At 65.2% G+C, this 17966-nt stretch overlaps 2 protein-coding genes across 4 annotated transcripts in view; both read right to left on the reverse strand.

The window, feature by feature from the left end:
* Positions 1-412: 412 nt before the first annotated feature.
* NSMF (NMDA receptor synaptonuclear signaling and neuronal migration factor) lies at positions 413-9937 on the reverse strand. Of its 3 annotated transcripts, none has more exons than XM_032165796.2 (15): positions 9621-9937; positions 9082-9143; positions 8004-8498; positions 7009-7084; positions 5836-5904; positions 4994-5046; positions 4447-4536; positions 3787-3911; positions 3465-3548; positions 3283-3316; positions 3095-3165; positions 2474-2553; positions 2221-2323; positions 1897-1972; positions 413-1787 (listed from the first exon to the last, which is right to left on the reverse strand). In XM_032165796.2, the coding sequence occupies exons 1-15, from the start codon at positions 9689-9691 to the stop codon at positions 1690-1692; spliced, it is 1587 nt and encodes a 528-aa protein (XP_032021687.1). In that variant the 5' UTR covers positions 9692-9937; the 3' UTR covers positions 413-1689. The 3 variants fall into 3 exon arrangements, with proteins under 3 accessions (XP_032021687.1, XP_058300767.1, XP_058300766.1); XM_058444784.1 differs by having other exon boundaries at positions 9082-9138; positions 9621-9639; XM_058444783.1 differs by lacking the exon at positions 5836-5904.
* Positions 9938-10809: 872 nt separating this feature from the next.
* Positions 10810-17966, reverse strand: part of PNPLA7 (patatin like phospholipase domain containing 7) — an 80889-nt gene continuing 73732 nt past the window's right edge. Inside the window, exons 26-35 of the mRNA XM_058445932.1 lie at positions 17783-17939; positions 15128-15244; positions 14909-14978; positions 14183-14299; positions 13458-13606; positions 12963-13115; positions 12715-12825; positions 12231-12315; positions 11320-11423; positions 10810-11162 (exon numbers count right to left, since the gene is read on the reverse strand). Coding sequence (XP_058301915.1) covers positions 11079-11162; positions 11320-11423; positions 12231-12315; positions 12715-12825; positions 12963-13115; positions 13458-13606; positions 14183-14299; positions 14909-14978; positions 15128-15244; positions 17783-17939 — 1147 coding nt within the window. The 3' untranslated portion in view covers positions 10810-11078. The remainder of the gene's footprint in view (positions 11163-11319; positions 11424-12230; positions 12316-12714; positions 12826-12962; positions 13116-13457; positions 13607-14182; positions 14300-14908; positions 14979-15127; positions 15245-17782; positions 17940-17966) is intronic.

Below are 17966 nucleotides of genomic sequence, written 5' to 3' on the forward strand. Positions count from 1 at the left end.
TGGCAGCCAGCCTGGCTGTGCCTAGTAGCGGTCTGGGCCCTGGGGACACCTGAGTTGAGAGTGGCCCCCATCTGTGGCCACACTGCTGACTGTACACACAGGGTGACGTGAGGGACAGACAGCCCTCTCCCTGGTGCCCTCAATCGGCAGGGGGAACGGGCTGTCTCTGCTGTCCCCTCCAGACCCGGCGAGACCCCTCTCTGAGACTGCAGCCTCCCCCCAGCCCTCCTGCAGCTCCTCTCCGTCCCCTCCTGTGCTGGCCCCTCCGGCTATGCCCTGTGGGGTGGTCTAGTGGCCCAGCTCCAACTCTGTCCAGGCGGGAAGGCCCTGCAGCAGTGACCTCAGAGGAGAGGGCCCAGAAGCTGGCACGGGAAGGCCCCTGGAGAGCACCGAGAGGACAGACCCGCACGGCCACGGTGGAGGATCAGGTTTAATGGTCACTATGAGGGTATCGTACATCGTTCCGAGCCTGGCCCCCGCCCCAGCCCTCCCTCAGCCGGGAACACAGCCAGGTGCCCTCAGACCCCTGGCTCTGCACAAGGGGGGCCTGCCCCCTAGCCCCAGCTATATACACAAGAGCCCATCCTGCTGGCCGTGGACAAAAGCTGGGAGCTCCTGTGCTGAGTCAGGAGCCCCTACAGTCCACCAGCTGCGCGGCCGGGTCCAGGGGCCCACTGTGGTGCCAGTGAGTTTCTCGAAACCCAGGGCCCAGCCCCAGCTGAGCCCCTGCCAAGCCCCAGGCCTCTGTGCTGGGATGGAGCCTCCAGATTGAGGCTGGTAAAAGCTGAACTCAACAGCAGCAATGAGAATGCTGGGTGGGCTTGGGGGGATGGGGAGCAGGCCCCACCCAGAGCCTCCTCTGAAGGAGGGGACGCTGCGCCCTTCCTTCCTGCTGCCCAGACTGCCCCTGCCAGGTCCGGCGCCGGCTGAGGTCCAAGTAAGCAGGGATAGGGGGTGGCAAGAGGAGTGTAAGTGAAAGCACAGACAGCCAGAGACTCGGCCAGTGTAGACAGAGCCAGAGACTCGGCCAGCGTAGACAGAGCCAGAGACTCGGCCAGCGTAGACAGAGCCAGAGACTCGGCCAGCGTAGACAGAGCCAGAGACTCGGCCAGCGTAGACAGAGCCAGAGACTTGGCCAGTGTAGACAGAGCCAGGCTGGGCAGCCCAGCGACGCTGGCCCCATGCACACGGGCCACCCTGGTGCTGGTGATTGATACGGCAGGGAGGGGGTGGGCAGGGAGGGTCCTGAACACATGTGGGCTGCTGGGCTGCTGGGCTGGGGTGCCTACGCTGTAACTAGCAGCATAGTGCTTAACCAGTTAACAAGAAATGCTGCTTCCCTTTGAATTGTTTCGGGGGTGTAGAAATTGCACTTATTTCTATGAACCCCATGGAGGGGTTCCCACAGCCGAGCCTCCAGGCGAGGCATGGCAGGTCAGTGCCCGGCCGCTGAGCATCCACGGGCCACGGGGCGGGATCCTCCCGGCCCCCAGGGACTGCAGCCTCTGTGGCCATGGGTGCGGCGAGGACCGGAACCCACGGGGGGAACCTGAGCAACGTCTGAGGTGCCCTGAAGTGGCTCCAGGCAAGACCAGAGCCGCACAGTCCCGGGGAGCACGAGGCGGCCCAGCCCCAGGTCCCAGTGCAGAGAGAGCGGCCTGATGGTGACTGGGCGGAGGCCTCTGCCCCTCACAGGACGTCGTCAAAGTCCAGCAGCTTCGAGTGCTGGCGGCTCTTCCACAGGCGGTACAACCGGAAGTCAAAGTACGTCTCGATCATCTGCTTCCCTGGGCGGAGCGGGGGCAGGAGGCTCAGGCCTGGCCGGCAGCCTCAGGATCCCACCCCAGCGTGGCCCTGCAGTAGCTGCAGAGCTTCGGCCCAGCCTGGGTAACTCACCTTGGGCTGAGAGCTCCAGGGGTGACTCGAAGGTGACCCTATAAGGAGTCATGAGGGTCCTGAGGTTCTGGAACAGCTGGAGGAAGCGGGGTGCCATGAGTCCGAGGCAGATAGATGGGGAAGGGGGAGCGGGGAGGAGATGGGGAGCAGGGCCCACCTTCTTTTCTCAGACCCCCCAAACCTGGCTGGACTCAGGCATAAAGGGTTTCTAGGGGAATGCCCGGGGGAAGGAAAAAACATGCCAGGAAACATGGAAGGCCCTGCCCTGTCTGTCCACGTCGGGGGTCTCCAGAGGTCTGGGGTGGGGCTTGGGGGTCACTGTACCTTCTCCCCGTTGGGGTTCCCCAGAATGTAGCAGCCCATGATGTGGATGACGTTCGGCTCTGGGTTCACTTTGCTCATCAGGCGGCTCAGCCGCTTCCAGAAGCTGGTGGAGAGGGGCGGGTCACCCAGTGGCAGGGGACAGGCACCCCACTCCACAGAGGGCACTGTGGGGGAGGGACTGTGGGGGAGGGACACGCCGGGGCCTGGACTCTGCCTCCAGCCCTCCCCGCTCCCAGGGCACCCGGCTTCTCACTGAATCATGTCCTCTTCCTTCTCCACTTTGGCAAAGGTGGCCACCTTGTTCTTGAGCAGATAGAGGTGTCCAGGACCTCCCTGTAAGAAGCTGTGGTCAGGCACCTTCTCCTCCCTCCTCCCCCTCTCCCACACACATGCACACACGCACACACGTGGGAGGTAGTTTTAGTCTTCCTCCCCCTGGCCATGTCTCTTCCCCTTGGTCTTCCCCCATGCCTCTTCCCCTTGGTCTTCCCCCACCAACGTCTACGCCTCTTCTCCTTGGTCTTCCCCCCCACGCCTCTTCCCCTTGGTCTTCCCCCACCAACGTCTACACCTCTTCCCCTTGGTCTTCCCCCCAACGCCTCTTCCCCTTGGTCTTTCCCCCCACGCCTCTTCCCCTTGGTCTTCCCCCACCAACGTCTAGGCCTCTTCCCTTTGGTCTTCCCCCACACCTCTTCCCCTTGATCTCCCCCCACGCCTCTTCCCCTTGGTCTTCCCCTGCCACACGCCTCTTCCCCTTGGTCTCCCCCCAAACACCTCTTCCCCTTGGTCTCCCTCAACTTGACCTCTTCCCTTTGGTCTTCCCCTGCCCCACCACGATTCTTCTCCTGGGCAAGAGAAGAGCACTGAGCCCCACCTGGCAGAAAATCAGCATCTTCCAGATCTTGGCTCCCTTGTGGTAGACGTTCAGCTTCCTCTCTATCTCCTCTGTGGGAGAGTGGGTGTGAGCGCTGCGGCCCCCACCCCAGCCCCAGGGGCACCCCCGCCTGCATCTGCCCCTCCCAGCCCCGGAACCAGCAGAGAGAAGGCCAATGAGACACATACCAAGGATGTCCTCGAAGGTTGCGTGCTCATGGTCCTGGGGACAGACACAGGCCACAAGGCCACATCAAGGCTGCGTCAGAGCCAGCAGCGCCACAGCACCCTGGGGACCTGGGGTGCCGGCGCTGGCCCAGGGTGGGGCTGCAAGAGGGCATCTGTGGGGTCAGGCCCGGGGCGGGACTCACGTAGAGGATGGGGATGATGGAGGGGTCATCCCGGCGGATGATAGTGGGGATGTACTCAGCCTTGGGCACCTTGGAGGAAATGAGCTGGGGAGACAAAGAGCTGCTCAGGGGCGCCAGGTCCATCCAAAAGCCGAGGGGCTGTGGGAGCCCCCATGAGGCCACCTTCTGGCTGCCAGGCAGCCCAAGGATACAGCCCTGTGAGACACCCTCCCCCAGGCAGCTGGAGAAGGCTACGTGGTCCCAGGCAGAGCTGGCTGGACTCTTGGGATGAGGCCGAGTCCTGCTAGGGGTGCAGAGGAGCACTGCCCGGGTTGGGCCTCACCATGACCTTTGGTGGCACGAAGCCCTCAGTGTCGCAGGCCACGGCCTCCAGGCCCTTCTCAGTGTCCCAGTCCAGGTCCTCGAAGGCCTCGTCCAGCGTGCAGTGGGAGCTCTGCAGGTCACTGCCTGGGAAGCAAGAGGGTCACCAGGACAGCAGGCCCGGCAGCACCTCCTATCCTGGCCATGGCCCCAAGGCCCACAGGGCCCGAAAGCCCCGTCCCAGAGGGTCCTCCAAGCAAGTGGGAGGACCATGCAGAGGTCGCCACCAGCCCGGCAGGACGGGCCTGTGGACACCACTGGGCAGCGGCCTGATGTGGGCAGGGAGACCCTGGTGCGAGGCTGGTGGAAGGCGCGTGCAGGCGTCAGCTCCAGCCAAGGCCGCGGGGCGCCTGGGAGGGAGTGGGGGTGGGCACCGCAGCCCCCTGTTCCTCAGGGCCTCTTGCGAGTGGCGGTGGGCACGGCCCTACAGGCGCCCACGGCCAGCACTGCCGCAGCTTATTGAGATCGGAGATGCTAAGGGCATCTCCATCTCACAAATAGGTAAACCAAGGTTCAGAGTGCAAAAGCGCAGCCCAGCGGCCCTGGCAGGGGACCCCCAGCAGGGGTCTGGGGCCTAGGGGAGGCTCTGGGGAAGGTGGGCGGGCCTGTGCGGGGCACCTACTGTCTCGGGAGTCGTGGGAAGTGTCGGCTTTCATGGGGGTGGGGTCGCTCCAGGACCGGCTGAAGCTCCGCTCGCGCCGCTCAGCGAACGCTGCAGAGAGCAAAACCCGCATTAGCGAGCGGGCAGGGCGGTGCCTCGGGAGTCTCAGGCCCCAGGCGAGGGGACCACAGGGGCCCTGGGCAGTGGAGGGAGCTGATGTGGGTGGGGTCTGAGGCACATGAAGCAGACAGGGACCAGAGACTCAGTTGGTTCAGGGGCAGGATCTGCGAACACTGGGGCGGGGCCGGAGGCGGAGTCTGGGAGGGGAGGAGCCTGTGCCGGGCTGGGGGCGTGGCCGGGAGGGGAGGAGCCTGTGCCGGGCTGGGGGCGTGGCTGGGAGGGGAGGAGCCTGTGCCGAGCTGGGGGCGTGGCTGGAAGGGGAGGAGCCTGAGGCAGGGCCCGGCTGGGGTTAGGGCGGGGGTGGTTCTTAGCGCAGCCAGCAGCACGCAAAGCCCCAACCAGCCAAGCGCAACGCTACACCCCCCACCCCCGCCCCACGGGGTCTTACTCTGGGCCTTCACCCTCCGGCTGCCGACCATGCGCAGGTGTTTGCGGAAGTTCCTGGGGGAGGAAGCGAGGGGCTGAAGAGGGCCGTGAGAGGGTGACGGCAGCCCCTGCCCACCTAGCCCCCGACGGGTCATGGCTCTACTCTCACCCCTTCGGTGTGGGAAGCCAATGCTCTCCCTGGCTCCTGGCACCACCTCCCACCCAAAGGCAAATCCCACCCAGTGCTCTTCCCGCGAGAGCCTTCCAGGGCTCCCCTTCAACCCCAGAACAAAGGTGCAATGCCTGGCGCTCTGGATCGAGTCTCCTCCTGAGCTGCATTCCCAGGCTCTGACCTTTCGTCCTCGCCCGGGACTCACGCCCTGAGCCTCCATGCCCATGTGGCAGAGGATCCAGCCTGCCTGCGCTGCAGCAGAGCGGGGCTCCTGTCTGCACCACCCCATGGCGGGCTGGGGGCCTGTAGGAGCCCCCTCTCCTGCTCTGTGTTCTTGAGCCACCTCAGGGGCAGGTCCTCTCCTCCCCCAAACTTTGGACCCTGCCAAGGCCCAACATTCGAAACGGGCAAAAAAGCTTCCCAGACACATCTCTGTGGTTGGAGCGGGGGAGGGGCCTTGCCGCTGGCCCCAGCCCAGAGACACGTGTCCTCGGGGTGCAGGACTGAGGGTGAGATGCTTTCCTGCAGCCCGGGCCACATGGCCTCTCCTGCCTGCCACGTCCCCAGAGCAGGGCCAGGCCAGTGGTCGCCACCACCCTTCCCCCATCAGGTCTGCCAGGGCCGAGGGGGCCCAGGCCAGGCCAGCACAGACCAGAGATGGACCCTGGTGGCGAGTGGCTGGCAGGCCCTACCTCTGGATTACAGACGCGGAATCATTCTCCCGTTTCCGGCGCTTCCTCTCCGCGTAGCCCCTGAACACCCTGGGAAACCACCGCGAGTCAGCACTGCCCTTGGCCGGAGGCAGGAGGGACACAGACGTCGGGACAGTGGTGCGAGCAGAGGGCCCAGCAGGGCGTCTGGGGCACGGGGCCGGGCAGAGGAGTCCCAGCCTGCCTCACCTGTCGAGGCCCAGCTCCCAGCAGGCCCTGCTACGACCTCGGTGCCCGCTGGGAGCCAGGCCCGCAGAGAGCGGCACTCCCTCAAGACCCAGGTCCCTGGCCTGCCCAAACCTATTTGGGGGCGGGAGGGTCTCCCCAGGGACAACGGCTGTGCCCTTAGGCACCAAGTCATACAGGTACTTACGAGATGCTGAAGCCAGGGCCAGAAGGGATGGCGTGAGAGAGAAGACACAGTGAGCTCAACCCTGGGCCTCCCCTCAGCCCCCACCCGATCCCTACAGTTCCCTTCTTGTCACGGACCCAATAGGTCCCTCACAGGTAACCCAGCCACCAGCAGGATGCTGGCTACACTGCTGGCCAGCCCTCAATGGGCAACGGAAGCTGATGTCACTGCAGCCCATGCCACCAGGACCAGTTGCTGAGACCAGGCAGCCTGAGGCTGCATGTGGGGTGGACTCCCCTGGGCAGGGCACTTCTTTGGTGTGGGGGCCAATGCAGCAAAGGGAACTTCCCTGGAAGGAACCCCAGAACAGAAAACCCAGATGTATGTCCAGACAGAGAGGAGCAGGTCCCTGGGGGGGACCCTGAAACTGTGATGACCTATGGCACGTATGAAACTGAAATAGGCTTCTATTTGGGATTTGAGAGAGGGCAGACACAGGCTGAGGAGAGGGGATAGGAGCAGGAGAACCATGCCACACCCCACACCCCACTGATAGCTCATCAGCTGCAGCCCTGGGCCAGGTCCCCCGACCACAGGACTGTGGAGGGGGGCTGGGCACCAGCCATGGGAGGGGAAGAGCAGCCAGCCCTGGCCCTCCTGGCAGGCCTGGCACAGCATGGGCACGTGGGGCTGTTCAGAAGCAGCCCCCCTGGCAGGCCGAGAGGCCGGGAAAAAGTGCTGTTTCCTGAGCAGCAGAAAGAGACCACCCGGCCCTGACCCCACGTCGTGGGCACAAGACTCACGCTTGCATAGTTGTGGTTGCTGTCTGGAAGCTGAAAAGATTTTCCTTGGGGAACCAGGTACGAATGGGGATGTCGTCTAAGAGAGACAAAAAGGAGTGGTGGCTGGGTGAAGCAGGGGTTCCTGAAGCCTCTTCCTCCCTGTTGGGAAGCAGATGCTTCTGGGTCCAGGGGTCAGCAGAAGCTGGCAGCCAGGGCAGGTGGGGGGAGGATGGCATCCCCGCACGGGCCTAGAGGGCAGTGCTCGAATGTCTGCTGCTCACTCACCAAGACCACGCTCTTGATGACTTGACACTTTGATTTTTTTGGCTTAACTTCCCCTTTGGCCACCCAAAGTTTGAGGAACATTCCTTTGAAAGCACAGTCTGTCTCCACGAGGCCCAGGAAAACAATGCGTCTGTTTCCCTTGGGCAGAAGAGGCTCTGAGGCCTTCTCTGCAGCCCCCATGCTCTAGCTGGAGGCCCTCACCGAGGCTGGAGACCACCTTGCTGAGGGCTGTCCCCTTCCGAGGGCCCCCACAGCCTTTCCCTGATGCCCAAGTGTGGGGACAGTGGAGTGACTTTCTGCCTGGTGGACAAGCTACCACACAACTCAACAACCCTGGGGAAGGGGCCCACTGCCTGGCTGGGCCCCAACAGCTCCCCAGGACTCTCAGAGGGCAGCACAGTCTCCTGATTAAGCGGTGCTTCCTCCCTACATATCCCTTAAGATCCTCCCAGGCCCCCTCCTCCAGGAAGCACTCCTTGATTGACCTGGTGCTGGCAGGGCGAAAGCGGACTGTGAGGCCTGGCAGATTTTGCTGAGGAGCTGAGGGAGCTCACAGCTCACAGGATGTGGAGGCCGCAGCAGGAGCCTGCCGGTTTTAATCTTGAGTCCGCTGGCGTGCTGTGACCTGAGCACCTGTCCTCTGTTCCAAGCCTCACAGTGGCTGCTGCTGTCAGACCCTGGCAGTGGCATGCACCCCCAAACCTGTCCGTGCCCTGACACAAGCCCCTCACCAGACACACGGTCAACGCTGTACATCCTCTCCAGCTTCTTGCGGCGACCGGAGGTCTCAGGCAGAGGTGGCTGTTCCAGCCCAAAGGCCCGAGGGGTGGGGCCAGGAGCCAGCTGGGCACACCCGGGGCATTCCTTGGAGCCCTGGCGGCTGCCCGCCCAGCTCTGGCAGGGCCTGCTGACGTCCTCCCGGCTGCCGCCAGGGCTGGCGCGCAGGGGCTGGCTGTGATGGTGAGGGTGCCGCTGCCGCCGCCCCTTCACCACCGCCAGCTCAATGGCCTCCGCCTCGGGGCTGGGCAGCAGGGCGGGCTCCCCAGAGATGGTGTACACTCGAGGCTGAGGGCCCTCGCCTGCGGGCTTCCTAATGCTGGGCTCCTCTGAGAGGCTGCCCTCGTAGCAGCCGTTGGAGACGAGGGACAGGCGGCGCTTGTTCTGGGGGGCCGGCTGCATCTCGGGGGACCCGTCGTGGCCAGAGTAGGCATCAGCCAGCAGGTGATCTGGGAGAGACACTGAGTGAGCCTGCCGCGCGTGGGCCCCCCGCTGCCGGTTTCATAGCAGGCTGAAGGCAGGGAACACCCAGTGGGCACCTGGCCTCTGTGGGGGGCTGGGGCTGCCCAAACCCTAGGCACTGGAGTGTTTCTGAGCCCCTCATTCCCATCTGGGCCTGAAGCTCTTGCATGCGCGTGGGGGCTGGGTGACTCCGTGCTACCTGTGTGCGGTCCTGCAGGGTGGGAACACGCAGGCCATCCCCCAGCCTGCTATCGCACCGTTTGCCTGATGCCAACTTCCCCCCTCCCCCCACCAGCTGGCCCCCAGAGGCAGTGGTGCCAGCCCTGGGGGAGCCAGGAGGCCTGTTGCCATGCCAACGGCCCAGGCGGGGTGGGTGCCATGGTGACGAGCGGCTGGGAACTGCTCCTGGGGCTCGGGCAGGGAGGGCAGGGGATGTGAGGAAGCCAGGCCGGCAGGGCGCCGGGCCCACGCGCAACCAATGCCCCTCACGCTCCACCCCCGGAGGGAGGGATCAGCATCCCCTGGGCTGGGGGATCTGGGCGGCCCTGGCACGGCGTCGCGTGCCCCTACCTGCGCCGTTGCGGTTCTCAGGGTGACTCTGGGACAGGTACTCTCCAAACGCTCGGGCTGCTCTGAGGGTGGACAGAGAGGGCACGGTCAGACGCCACGGCATGAACCTCCCAAACACCGGGCCGCACAAGAGCCGGGGGTCCGGTCCGCAGCCAGGCCCTCGGCGTCTGGAGGGAGGGTCAGGGGTCGTCCCCCGCCGGGAGCCCACACACCCTTGGTCCTGGTGCGTCCTGGCCAGGCCTGCAGGCCCGGCCCCTGCCCGTCGGACCGTGGAGAGGGGTCGCGAGGCCGGTCGGCTGCTGTTCCCCGGGGGAACGGAGGCCACTCCTGACCTGGGGGGTGCGCTCGCCCACCACGCGCTCGCGAGGGGAGGGGAGGGAAAGGCAGGGCAGAGGGCCAGGAAGAGGAAGGCGCGGGGCGCGGGGAGGGCGCCTCAGTGGGACAGGCCGGGGCCTGGAAGCCCCGCGGGGCAGGGGCGGACTCGGGCGGGGTCGGGGGTCCGGGGCGGGGTGCCGGGAAGGCGACCCCGCCGCACTCACCGCACTTTGGCCGCCACCGAGGACATGGCCTCGCTCCTCAGCGCCCTCCTCCTGGAGGCGGCGGCGCCCATGGTCGAGGCGGCGGCGCATCCCCCGGGCCTCAGAGCGCGCCCCGCGCCCGCCGCCTCCGCCGGGGTAGCCGCGCCGCACTGGGGGTCGCGCTCGGGCTCGGGGTCTCGCTCGGGCTCCGGCTCGGGCTTGGGCTCGGGGTCGGGCTCGGGGTCGGGCCCGGTCCCCGCATGGCCGCACCCGGCGCTCCGCGCGTGCCGCCGCTCCCGGGAGAGCGCTGCCGGGACCGAGGGCCGGCCCCGCCCATCGTGACGTCAGGGCCTGGGCGGGCCCAGAGGGGCGGTCGGCCCCGCCTAGCGTGACGTCAGGGCCCCCAGAAAGCTTGGAGAGGACATATGGCCCCGCCCACCGTGACGCCCGGGCCCGGGTTAAGTTGGGGGCGGGGCCGGACGGCCTGGCTTCGCGCCCTCTCGTCCAGGCCTCCAGAGCGGGGAAACTGAGGCCAGCGGCCCCCTGCTCGCAAAGTCCTGGGCCCTCGGCCCTCACGATCTGCTGCTCAGACCTACAGGGGTCACAGGGCGGCCGGTTCTCCCTCCCCTTACACAAAAGGGCTCCCTGTTCAGTTTGGGACCTGGAAACTGATGGGGAAGCCAATTTAGGGGACACCCAGAGTGCACGAGACCAGAGAGAGACAGAGGGGCCCGTCCTTGTCCTGGGGGGCCACAGCTCCATGCAGACTCTGGACGCCCTACCTGCCTGGCCTGCAGTTGCCACCCTAGGGCTCTCAGGCCCCAGCAGTGGGGTCCTTTGAGGAGGACTGGGGACTGCCCAGCCTCAGGGATCACCCGCATCAGGGAGAGCCAGTAGTGTTTCTTTGCCACAGGGACCTCGGCCGGGGAGACACGTCCAACAGTCAGATCCACCTTTATTGAAACATCACACGGCAGCATCAGGGCTCCCACACCTCACAGGGCAGCAGGTGGTTCATAGGGCTTCGGGGGGCCTCAGAGGGCTGCAGGGGGTTCACAGGGCTGCAGGGGGGCTCACAGGGCTGCGGGGGGGCTCACAGGGCTGCAGGGGGCTCACAGGGCTGCAGGGGGTTCACAGGGCTGCAGGGGTGCTCGCAGGGCTGTAGGGGGTTCACAGGGCTGCAGGGGGGCCTCACAGGGCTGCAGGGGGCTCACAGGGCTGCAGGGGGGCCTCACAGGGCTGCGGGGGGGCTCACAGGGCTGCAGGGGCCTCACAGGACTGTGGGGGGGCTCACAGGGCCCAGTGTGCAGGGCTGCCAGTACAAGAAGAGGCCCAGAGAACCCTAACACAGCCTGGGGCCCCCGGGAAGTCCGGGCCTCCAACAGGGCAGGTACAGAGGCCCCTGGGACTTGGCAGGAGCCTCAGCCTTGGGGACAGTCCCACGGAAGACGCTGCATCCGGGCTCTTTAGCAGAGGCCTCTACCCGTCCTGGTCAGAGGAGCCCTCGGACAGTTTTGGGAAAGCCAGGCTGGGGTGTCGATGCCGCAGCGAGGACTCGTTCTCCTGCAAGCGGAGCGCATGTTAGAGGTGAGGATCAGGCAGAGCCAGGGCTCTGCAGCGCTGGTAACCCAGTGGGACCACAGGGAGGGAGTGGCTGGCTCAGGGCCAGGCACCAAGGCTCCGCTGCAGGCACCAGGTGGGACCACGCCCAGCTGCTCACCGAGTCTGAGCCCCGCTGGGCCGAGGTGCTCTGGAAGTCTGCGTATGCATCCCTGGGGACGTCCAGCAGCTCCTCCTCGTACTCCGTCTGGTAGTCAGATTCATCTGGCGCCGAGGGTAGGGCTGCATCAGTCCCCTCTCAAGGAAGGGACCATGCCCAGCCTAGCCACACTCAGAGGCAGAACCGGCCACAGATGCCCACCCCTGCCCCCAGGTGGCCCGGGGCCCTACACGCAGCCACCTGGTCCCAGGGCAGCCCTGCACACCACCCCTGGTTCTGTCTGGCTCCAGCCTTGCCCTAGTCCATCACTTGGTGGGTCTTCCACAAGGACAAGGAGCAGGCAGACACTCCTCCCTTTGTCAGCAAAGCACCCTGAGGGCTCCAGCACCCCAGACCTGGCATCTGTGGATAGGGGCTGCCTTGCCCAGGGCCCTCTCGGCCCGCGGCAGCCATGAAGACGTCTCCCAGGAGAATGTCCAGTTCTGCTGTGAGGAGGCCACTGGCTGAAGGCCCAATCGCAGGGCCCTGGATGGAGCATGGAGGGTAGTGGACCCGCCCTTCTTGCCCTGCCGCCCCTCCGACAAGCAGCCTTCATTCCCATTTCCCACTGGGTGGGGTGGGGTGGGGTGGGAAGCAAAACGTGGTTCTACCTCAGGCCTGAGCTATGGCTGGGACTTGGGGTGAATGAAGAGCAGGGGCTGGGTAACCCGGGGTGGTCACAGTCCCACTGCTGTGGGGACATGTGGTGCCCGGGACAGAGGAGTGCCACCAAGCACCCCAGCTGCTGGAGCCTGGGCGTGGATGTGGGCAGGAGGGGAGGCCGTGGGCCTCTGGGGTGGGGGTGTCGAGCCCCAACACAGAATCAGGAGGCCACACACGTCTCCACGGCCTCGTCTTGCGCCTCCACTCACCATCCACCATGGCGGGCTTGGCGGGCTCAATGCGAGACACAATTTCGGCAAGGTCCGTGAAGGAGGCGTTGGGACAGGTGAGGACCTGGGGGTGGGGTGAGGACAGCACGTTGCCCGTGGACATTCGCCTGCCAGTCCCCAGCCTGCTTCCTGTGGGGAGGCCCCACCCACCCTGTGCCCTCTCTGCAGCCTCCGCCTGCCCCCCAAGTAAGGGCAGGGGCCCGGGAGATGCGCAGTCCTGAGCAATCCTTGTCCTAGCCCTGGAGTCTTTGGCCAGTGGGGCAGGGCCTGTGGCCTGAGGAGCTGGGCGTGGCCTGAGGAACTGGGAGCGGTCCGGGGAGCTGGGCGTGGTCCGGGGAGCTGGGCGTGGCCCGGGGAGCTGGGCGTGGCCCGGGGAGCTGGGCGTGGTCCGGGGAGCTGGGCGTGCCCCGGGGAGCTGGGCGTGGCCCGGGGAGCTGGGCGTGGTCCTGGCGCCCGTACTCACCGCACTCGCGGGCCTCTTGCTCGGCCCCTGCTGGTCGCGCAGCATCTTCTCCAGCACGCCGCTGCGGCCCCAGATGTCAAACACCGCGCGCCCGTGCTGGTACCCCACTTCCTGTGCACATCCCCAGCGCCCCATCAGGAGGTGTGGGGAGGCCCCCACTTCCTGTGTTCTCAAAAGGGGGAAGCGGGGAGGGGCAGCCACCAGAGTGCCTCCGCCCGCCTCCGCCGCCGCGGGTGGCCGGCACTCACACAGATCTCGTTGAACTTGCCGAAGTCCAGGGTGCCGTAGCTGTCGATGGGGGGGCGCAGGTACTCGCAGTAGTCACTGCTCTTCACCACCTCCAGCTGCCGCACGCAGCACACGTAGGCCAGGCGCGTCTGAATCTCTGCCATGTTCAACACCTGCTGCCATCACAGCCGCCTGAGTCTCCTGCCCCGGCCCCTACCCCCGTCCCAGCCTGGCGCGTGGCGCAGGACAGGTTCTGGGGACCCATCCTCTGGGGTAGGTAGGTTCTGGGGGGAGAGGGTAGCAGCACCAGGCCGGGGGTCCTCCCTGCGGGCTGCCACAGCCTTCAGGCCCGTCCGGCCTCGTGACTTCCTTCGCCCGACAGGGGTGGTGAGGGGTGGCCCCAGACCTGCTGGCCTCAGAGCCCAGGAGTGGCCTCCACTCCCCTGCCGCAGGACAGGTGTGGAGCTGCAGGGAGGAGCAGCAGCGACAGCCCAGCCCGCCCGGTAGCACCCCACCTTGACTTTCGTGGCCAAGGGGTTCCAGCGTTTCCACAGCAGCCACCACCCAGACAGCGCATCCCCATAGTTGGTGAGGTCCGTCTCATCTCGGCTGCCCACATCGATGGCGATCACCACTTTTGCCCCCATGGACCGGGCCACATCCGCTAGGGAGAAGCCAGCCCTGGTTACCCCCTGGACAGGCATGCAGAGCCAGGGGACGGGGGCAGAGCCTGCCTCGCCGAGCCCTGACCTGGGGGTTGTGGGGTCTCCTGTCCGCCATTACACTTTCTAGAGGCAGAAGACCCACATGCCCAGCTCGGTGGGCAGCTGTGGGCACAAGGCTGTGTCCTGGACCTTTCTGACCGCATATCCCACAGGTGACAGGAGTGGCCTGGCCCCCAGCAAGCTCGACACCTGCAGGCTGTTAGTCTCTGACTGTGGGCACAGATGGGGCTTAATTGCTTCCAGTCCCTCGACTTGGCCTTTGTTCTGCACACTGCTGAGCTGACAAACAGGGCCATATGCTGAAGCACATGCTGCCAGTGCCTGCGTGTGCGTGTACATGCGTGTGCATGTTCTCGGAGCTCTGATGCCAGCCTGACATTTTCCCTTGGCACACTCTAAGGAAAACGTGTTCCAGCCCAGGCTTCTCGGAGCGGAGGCAGCTGTGGCAGGGGCCACGAGGCGGTGTGACCCAGGAGCCTGTGCTCCTGCCGGGCGTGGTCCCCCCACTGCAGTACCTGGGAGGTTGTTGATATAGCCCCCGTCCATCAGCAGGTGTCCGTCCTTGGGGTCACAGAGAGGGGGCATGTAACCGGACAGAGACATGCTGGCACGCACGTACCGCCACAGGGAGCCTGGGGAGGGGGCCCGGAGCTGCTGGTTACCTGGAGGAGGCTCCTCCTGGGTCCAGGGTTCAGGGCCTTGCCACTGCAGTCCTGGAGCTGGTAGGTCCCAACTCTCTGAGGCCCTTCCACAGAGGGAAGCTCATGGCCCAAGGGCTGAACAAAATTGAGTTCTTTCTCTGGGGTCGCACTGCATTATGTGTGCCCAAGACTTCCAACTGCTGTGACCCCCTCACCCCAGGACTGAGGGAGCCCCTCACCCCATGACCGAGTGAACCCCTCATCCCCCTGAACCAGGTGAGCCCCTCGCCCCAGGACTCAGGGAGCCCCTCACTTTGTCCTCCTAGGCCAACATTGCTGATTGTGTGAGGGTCTCGTCCAGCCTTCTGGGGTCTCTGGCCCAGGCCACGCCCCCTCCCGTCTGAGGTCTCTGGCCCAGGCCACAACCCCTCCTGTCTGTGCCCCTAGTAGGGGCATCCTGTGTTCTCCATGGACAAAGCTGCCCACATGTCTGCATCCTTCAGGAGAGCCCGCGGCCTTCCCAACCCCGGGGCTGCTGGGCTCTCGCCCTGCCCACACCTCGCACCCAAGCGGCCGCCCCTGCGCAGCAGGAGTGCTCACCGTCGGTGTGGACCCTTATGGCCAAGGCTGTGATGTCGGTGCTGATGGCGAAATAGGGAATCCACAGGTCCTGCGGGCGGACGGGGTTCAGACGGGCCCTCTCCCATCACGCTCCTGTCCCGTGTCTGGGGAGGCTGACCCAGGGCCAAGAGGTGGGGGGGCCAGGAGGGGACAGGCACTGGGGGCTGGCTGCATGGGCTTCTGAGGGTGGGGGTGCACCTCGATCTGCCGGTCCTTGAAGACGCTGCAGATGCTGCTGTTGAAGCCGGCTCCGGAGAACATGGATGTGATGGGGTAGGTGAGGTCCAGTGCGGCCTTCATCATGGACATCATGCCCTGGGGCCACATGTGCAATTTACAGAAGGCTCCCACCCTCCCTGCGGGCTGCCACAGCAGACACATGGCGCGCTGAGGGCCTCTCATGAATGGAATGGGGGTCTGGAGTGTCCTTGGGCCCCACCCAAGGTCCTGGGGCTTGGCGCCCTGGCTGGAGCCTCAGAGGGAGCAGAGGCTGGTGGACGCCCCAGGGCCTGAAAGCCAGGACACAGCCCTACCCTCGGTCCCTTCCTGACCCCTAAGCCCTCGCTGGCCCTACCCTCACAGGCTCCGCAGCACCCCCATGTCTGGGGCCTCCTCGGCTTTCCCTGCTCAGCTCTGGGGCAAGGTGTGCCCATGCCCGTGGCCAGAGGGTCAGCAAGGAAGAGAGCTCGGGGCGGGCTGCTGGGCACATGAGGTTCCTGGGCCAGGGGGACACAGTGGATTGCTTTCGGGAAGGTCAGAGCCACCCAGCCCTGGCTCACATGCCACTGCGGTACTCCATCGGGGGTCCCGGGGAAGCCAGGCTCTCTTGGGCTCCTTCTGGGTGGGCCTGGGGCCAACCCTTCCTCGGTGAGGCAGGCAGGACTCGAGACTGACCTCAAACTAGCCTCAATGCCCAATGTGGGTGGAGAGGACTTGAGACTGACCTCAAACTAGCCTCAATGCCCAATGTGGGTGGAGAAGATTCGAGACTGACCTCAAACTAGCCTCAATGCCCAGTGTGGGTGGAGAAGACTCGAGACTGACCTCAAACTAGCCTCAATGCCCAGTGTGGATGGAGAGGGTCTTCCCTGCCACAGTGAGCCAGGGCTCAGGGGACGGAGGCTGGGAGGGAAGCGCTTGGAGTGTGGGCTGGACGTGCTTACGTCGTGTGATGCAGGCAGTGAGAACGCCTCGGCCACAGGCAGAGGAGACCCCGGTCCTTCCCTGAAGAAGCCCCTGCCCAGTACCAGAGGGGCTCACAGAGATGAGCCAGACCACAGCGCCCGCTGTCCCCTCTCCTCAGCATGAGGGGCAGGCACACAGCCCCGGCCCCACCTTGCCCCGGCCAGTTCCCAGGGCCCAGCGTTCCCAGCACGGAAGGAGGACAAGCCCAGAGAGCTCTGGCCATTCCCACACCTGGCCCCCCAGCGCCAGACCCGCAGAGGGAGAGACAGGGAGAGGGCCACCAGGTGGCTCTGGGACAGGACCGGCTCAGAGCCACCTCTGCCCATGGCGGGTTCTGTCCCAAGGACGCTGTCCCTGAGGCCGTCCTGCTGCGTGCCACTCCCCAAGCCCTCTTTTGAGCGGCCACACTGAAGGTGACTGGGTGACTCATTTTAGGGAAAGAAACATCTCTGAACAGAGAGGGGAGAAGGTGTCAGTGGCCTCAGGACTCGCTGGTGGGGCTGGTGGCAGCCCCAGGCCACGTGAATGCAGCACAGGCCTGCTTGGGAGCTGCTGCCGCACAGGGGGTGATGAATTTTCTTTCCTTTTAAAAGGAGAACACGAACCCTTCTGATCCTACTCATGACTCCAACCAAAGCTCGGTTTTGCTCCACAAAAGCAAGCGCGGCGCTGAGGAGGGCAGACGGCGGCCACGTCTGCTGGGGAACGGAACCCGGCTGCCTCCCTCTGCTGCCCGAGGGGAGCCTGCTCTCACTGTTGTCTTTGATTCTGTATTTGGTATTCTGATTCTGGAATCCATTTATCACAAGGCCAGAGTAGTGGCCAAAGTAGTTTACATCTCCCCGTGACACTGAGCCACCTGACCTGATCTCACATCCCCACGCCAACATCTCCCTGCCCTAAATCAACCCACGCCGGGTGCCATGCACCAGGGACAGCCCCACGGCCCCCAGCCTGCGGGAAGGACTCGGTCAGCCCATCCTCAGCTGCTCACGCTGCCCTGCCTGGCCGTTGGGTCAGAAACCCCCATGGAGGCTGCGTGCCTCTTATTCCCAGGGGCTGTAACAATCAGCTCCTTTTCCACAATCCTGGCCTCCATGTCATCCTGCAGCCACCTCCACCATCTCAGACCCGGGCACGGATCAGACAGCCTCCCATCATCAACCTCCACCATCTCAGACCCGGGCACGGATCAGACAGCCTCCCGTCATCAACCTCCACCAACTCAGACCCGGGCACAGACCACCTCCCACCACCATCTCCACCATCTCAGACCTGGGCACGGATCAGACCACTTCCCACCACCATCTCCACCATCTCCACCACCTCAGACCCAGACATGGATCAGACCGTCTCCCACTACTATCTCCACCATCTCCACCATCTCAGACCTAGGCATGGATCAGACCACCTCCCACCACCATCTCCACCATCTCCACCATCTCAGACCTGGGCATGGATCAGATGCCTCCCACCACCAACCTACATCCGTGCCTTCTCTGTGCTGCTCCTTTGCCTCACAAGCTGCACTGGGAGGCCTCAGGGGGTAGCCTCCTCGAGGGCAGGGCCCTGCAGAGCCACATGCAGAGGCCAATGGCCCCAGCGTCCCCCAACACCAGCAAGGACCTGGGGGCTGTGCTCCAGCGAGGGTGGTGGGTGCCTGCTTACCTCGGCCCACTGCTTGGCCCGGATCCACATCTGGCTGTAGTTCCGCTCCTCAGAGTACAGGGCACCCATGAAGGCCCCGATGGACGTGCCTCCCACCATGTCCACAGGGATGCCGCACTCCGCCAAGGCCTTGAGAACGCCCACCTGGGCACAGCCTCTACACCAGCCAGGGACACAGAGCGAG

This window comes from Hylobates moloch, unplaced genomic scaffold (genome assembly GCF_009828535.3).
Source record: "Hylobates moloch isolate HMO894 unplaced genomic scaffold, HMol_V3 SCAFFOLD_10, whole genome shotgun sequence".
NCBI classification, from domain to species: Eukaryota; Metazoa; Chordata; class Mammalia; order Primates; family Hylobatidae; genus Hylobates; species Hylobates moloch.

Coding starts and splice junctions, on each gene's coding strand:
- NSMF (XM_032165796.2), bottom strand. CDS start 9,691: ATGGGCGCCGCCGCCTCCAGGAGGAGGGCGCTGAGGAGCGAGGCCATG. Junction 3,317..3,464: donor CCATCATCCCCATCCTCTAC/GTGAGTCCCGCC, acceptor GTCTGTCCCCAG/GACCATGAGCACGCAACCTT. Junction 3,166..3,282: donor AACCTTCGAGGACATCCTTG/GTATGTGTCTCA, acceptor ACTCTCCCACAG/AGGAGATAGAGAGGAAGCTG.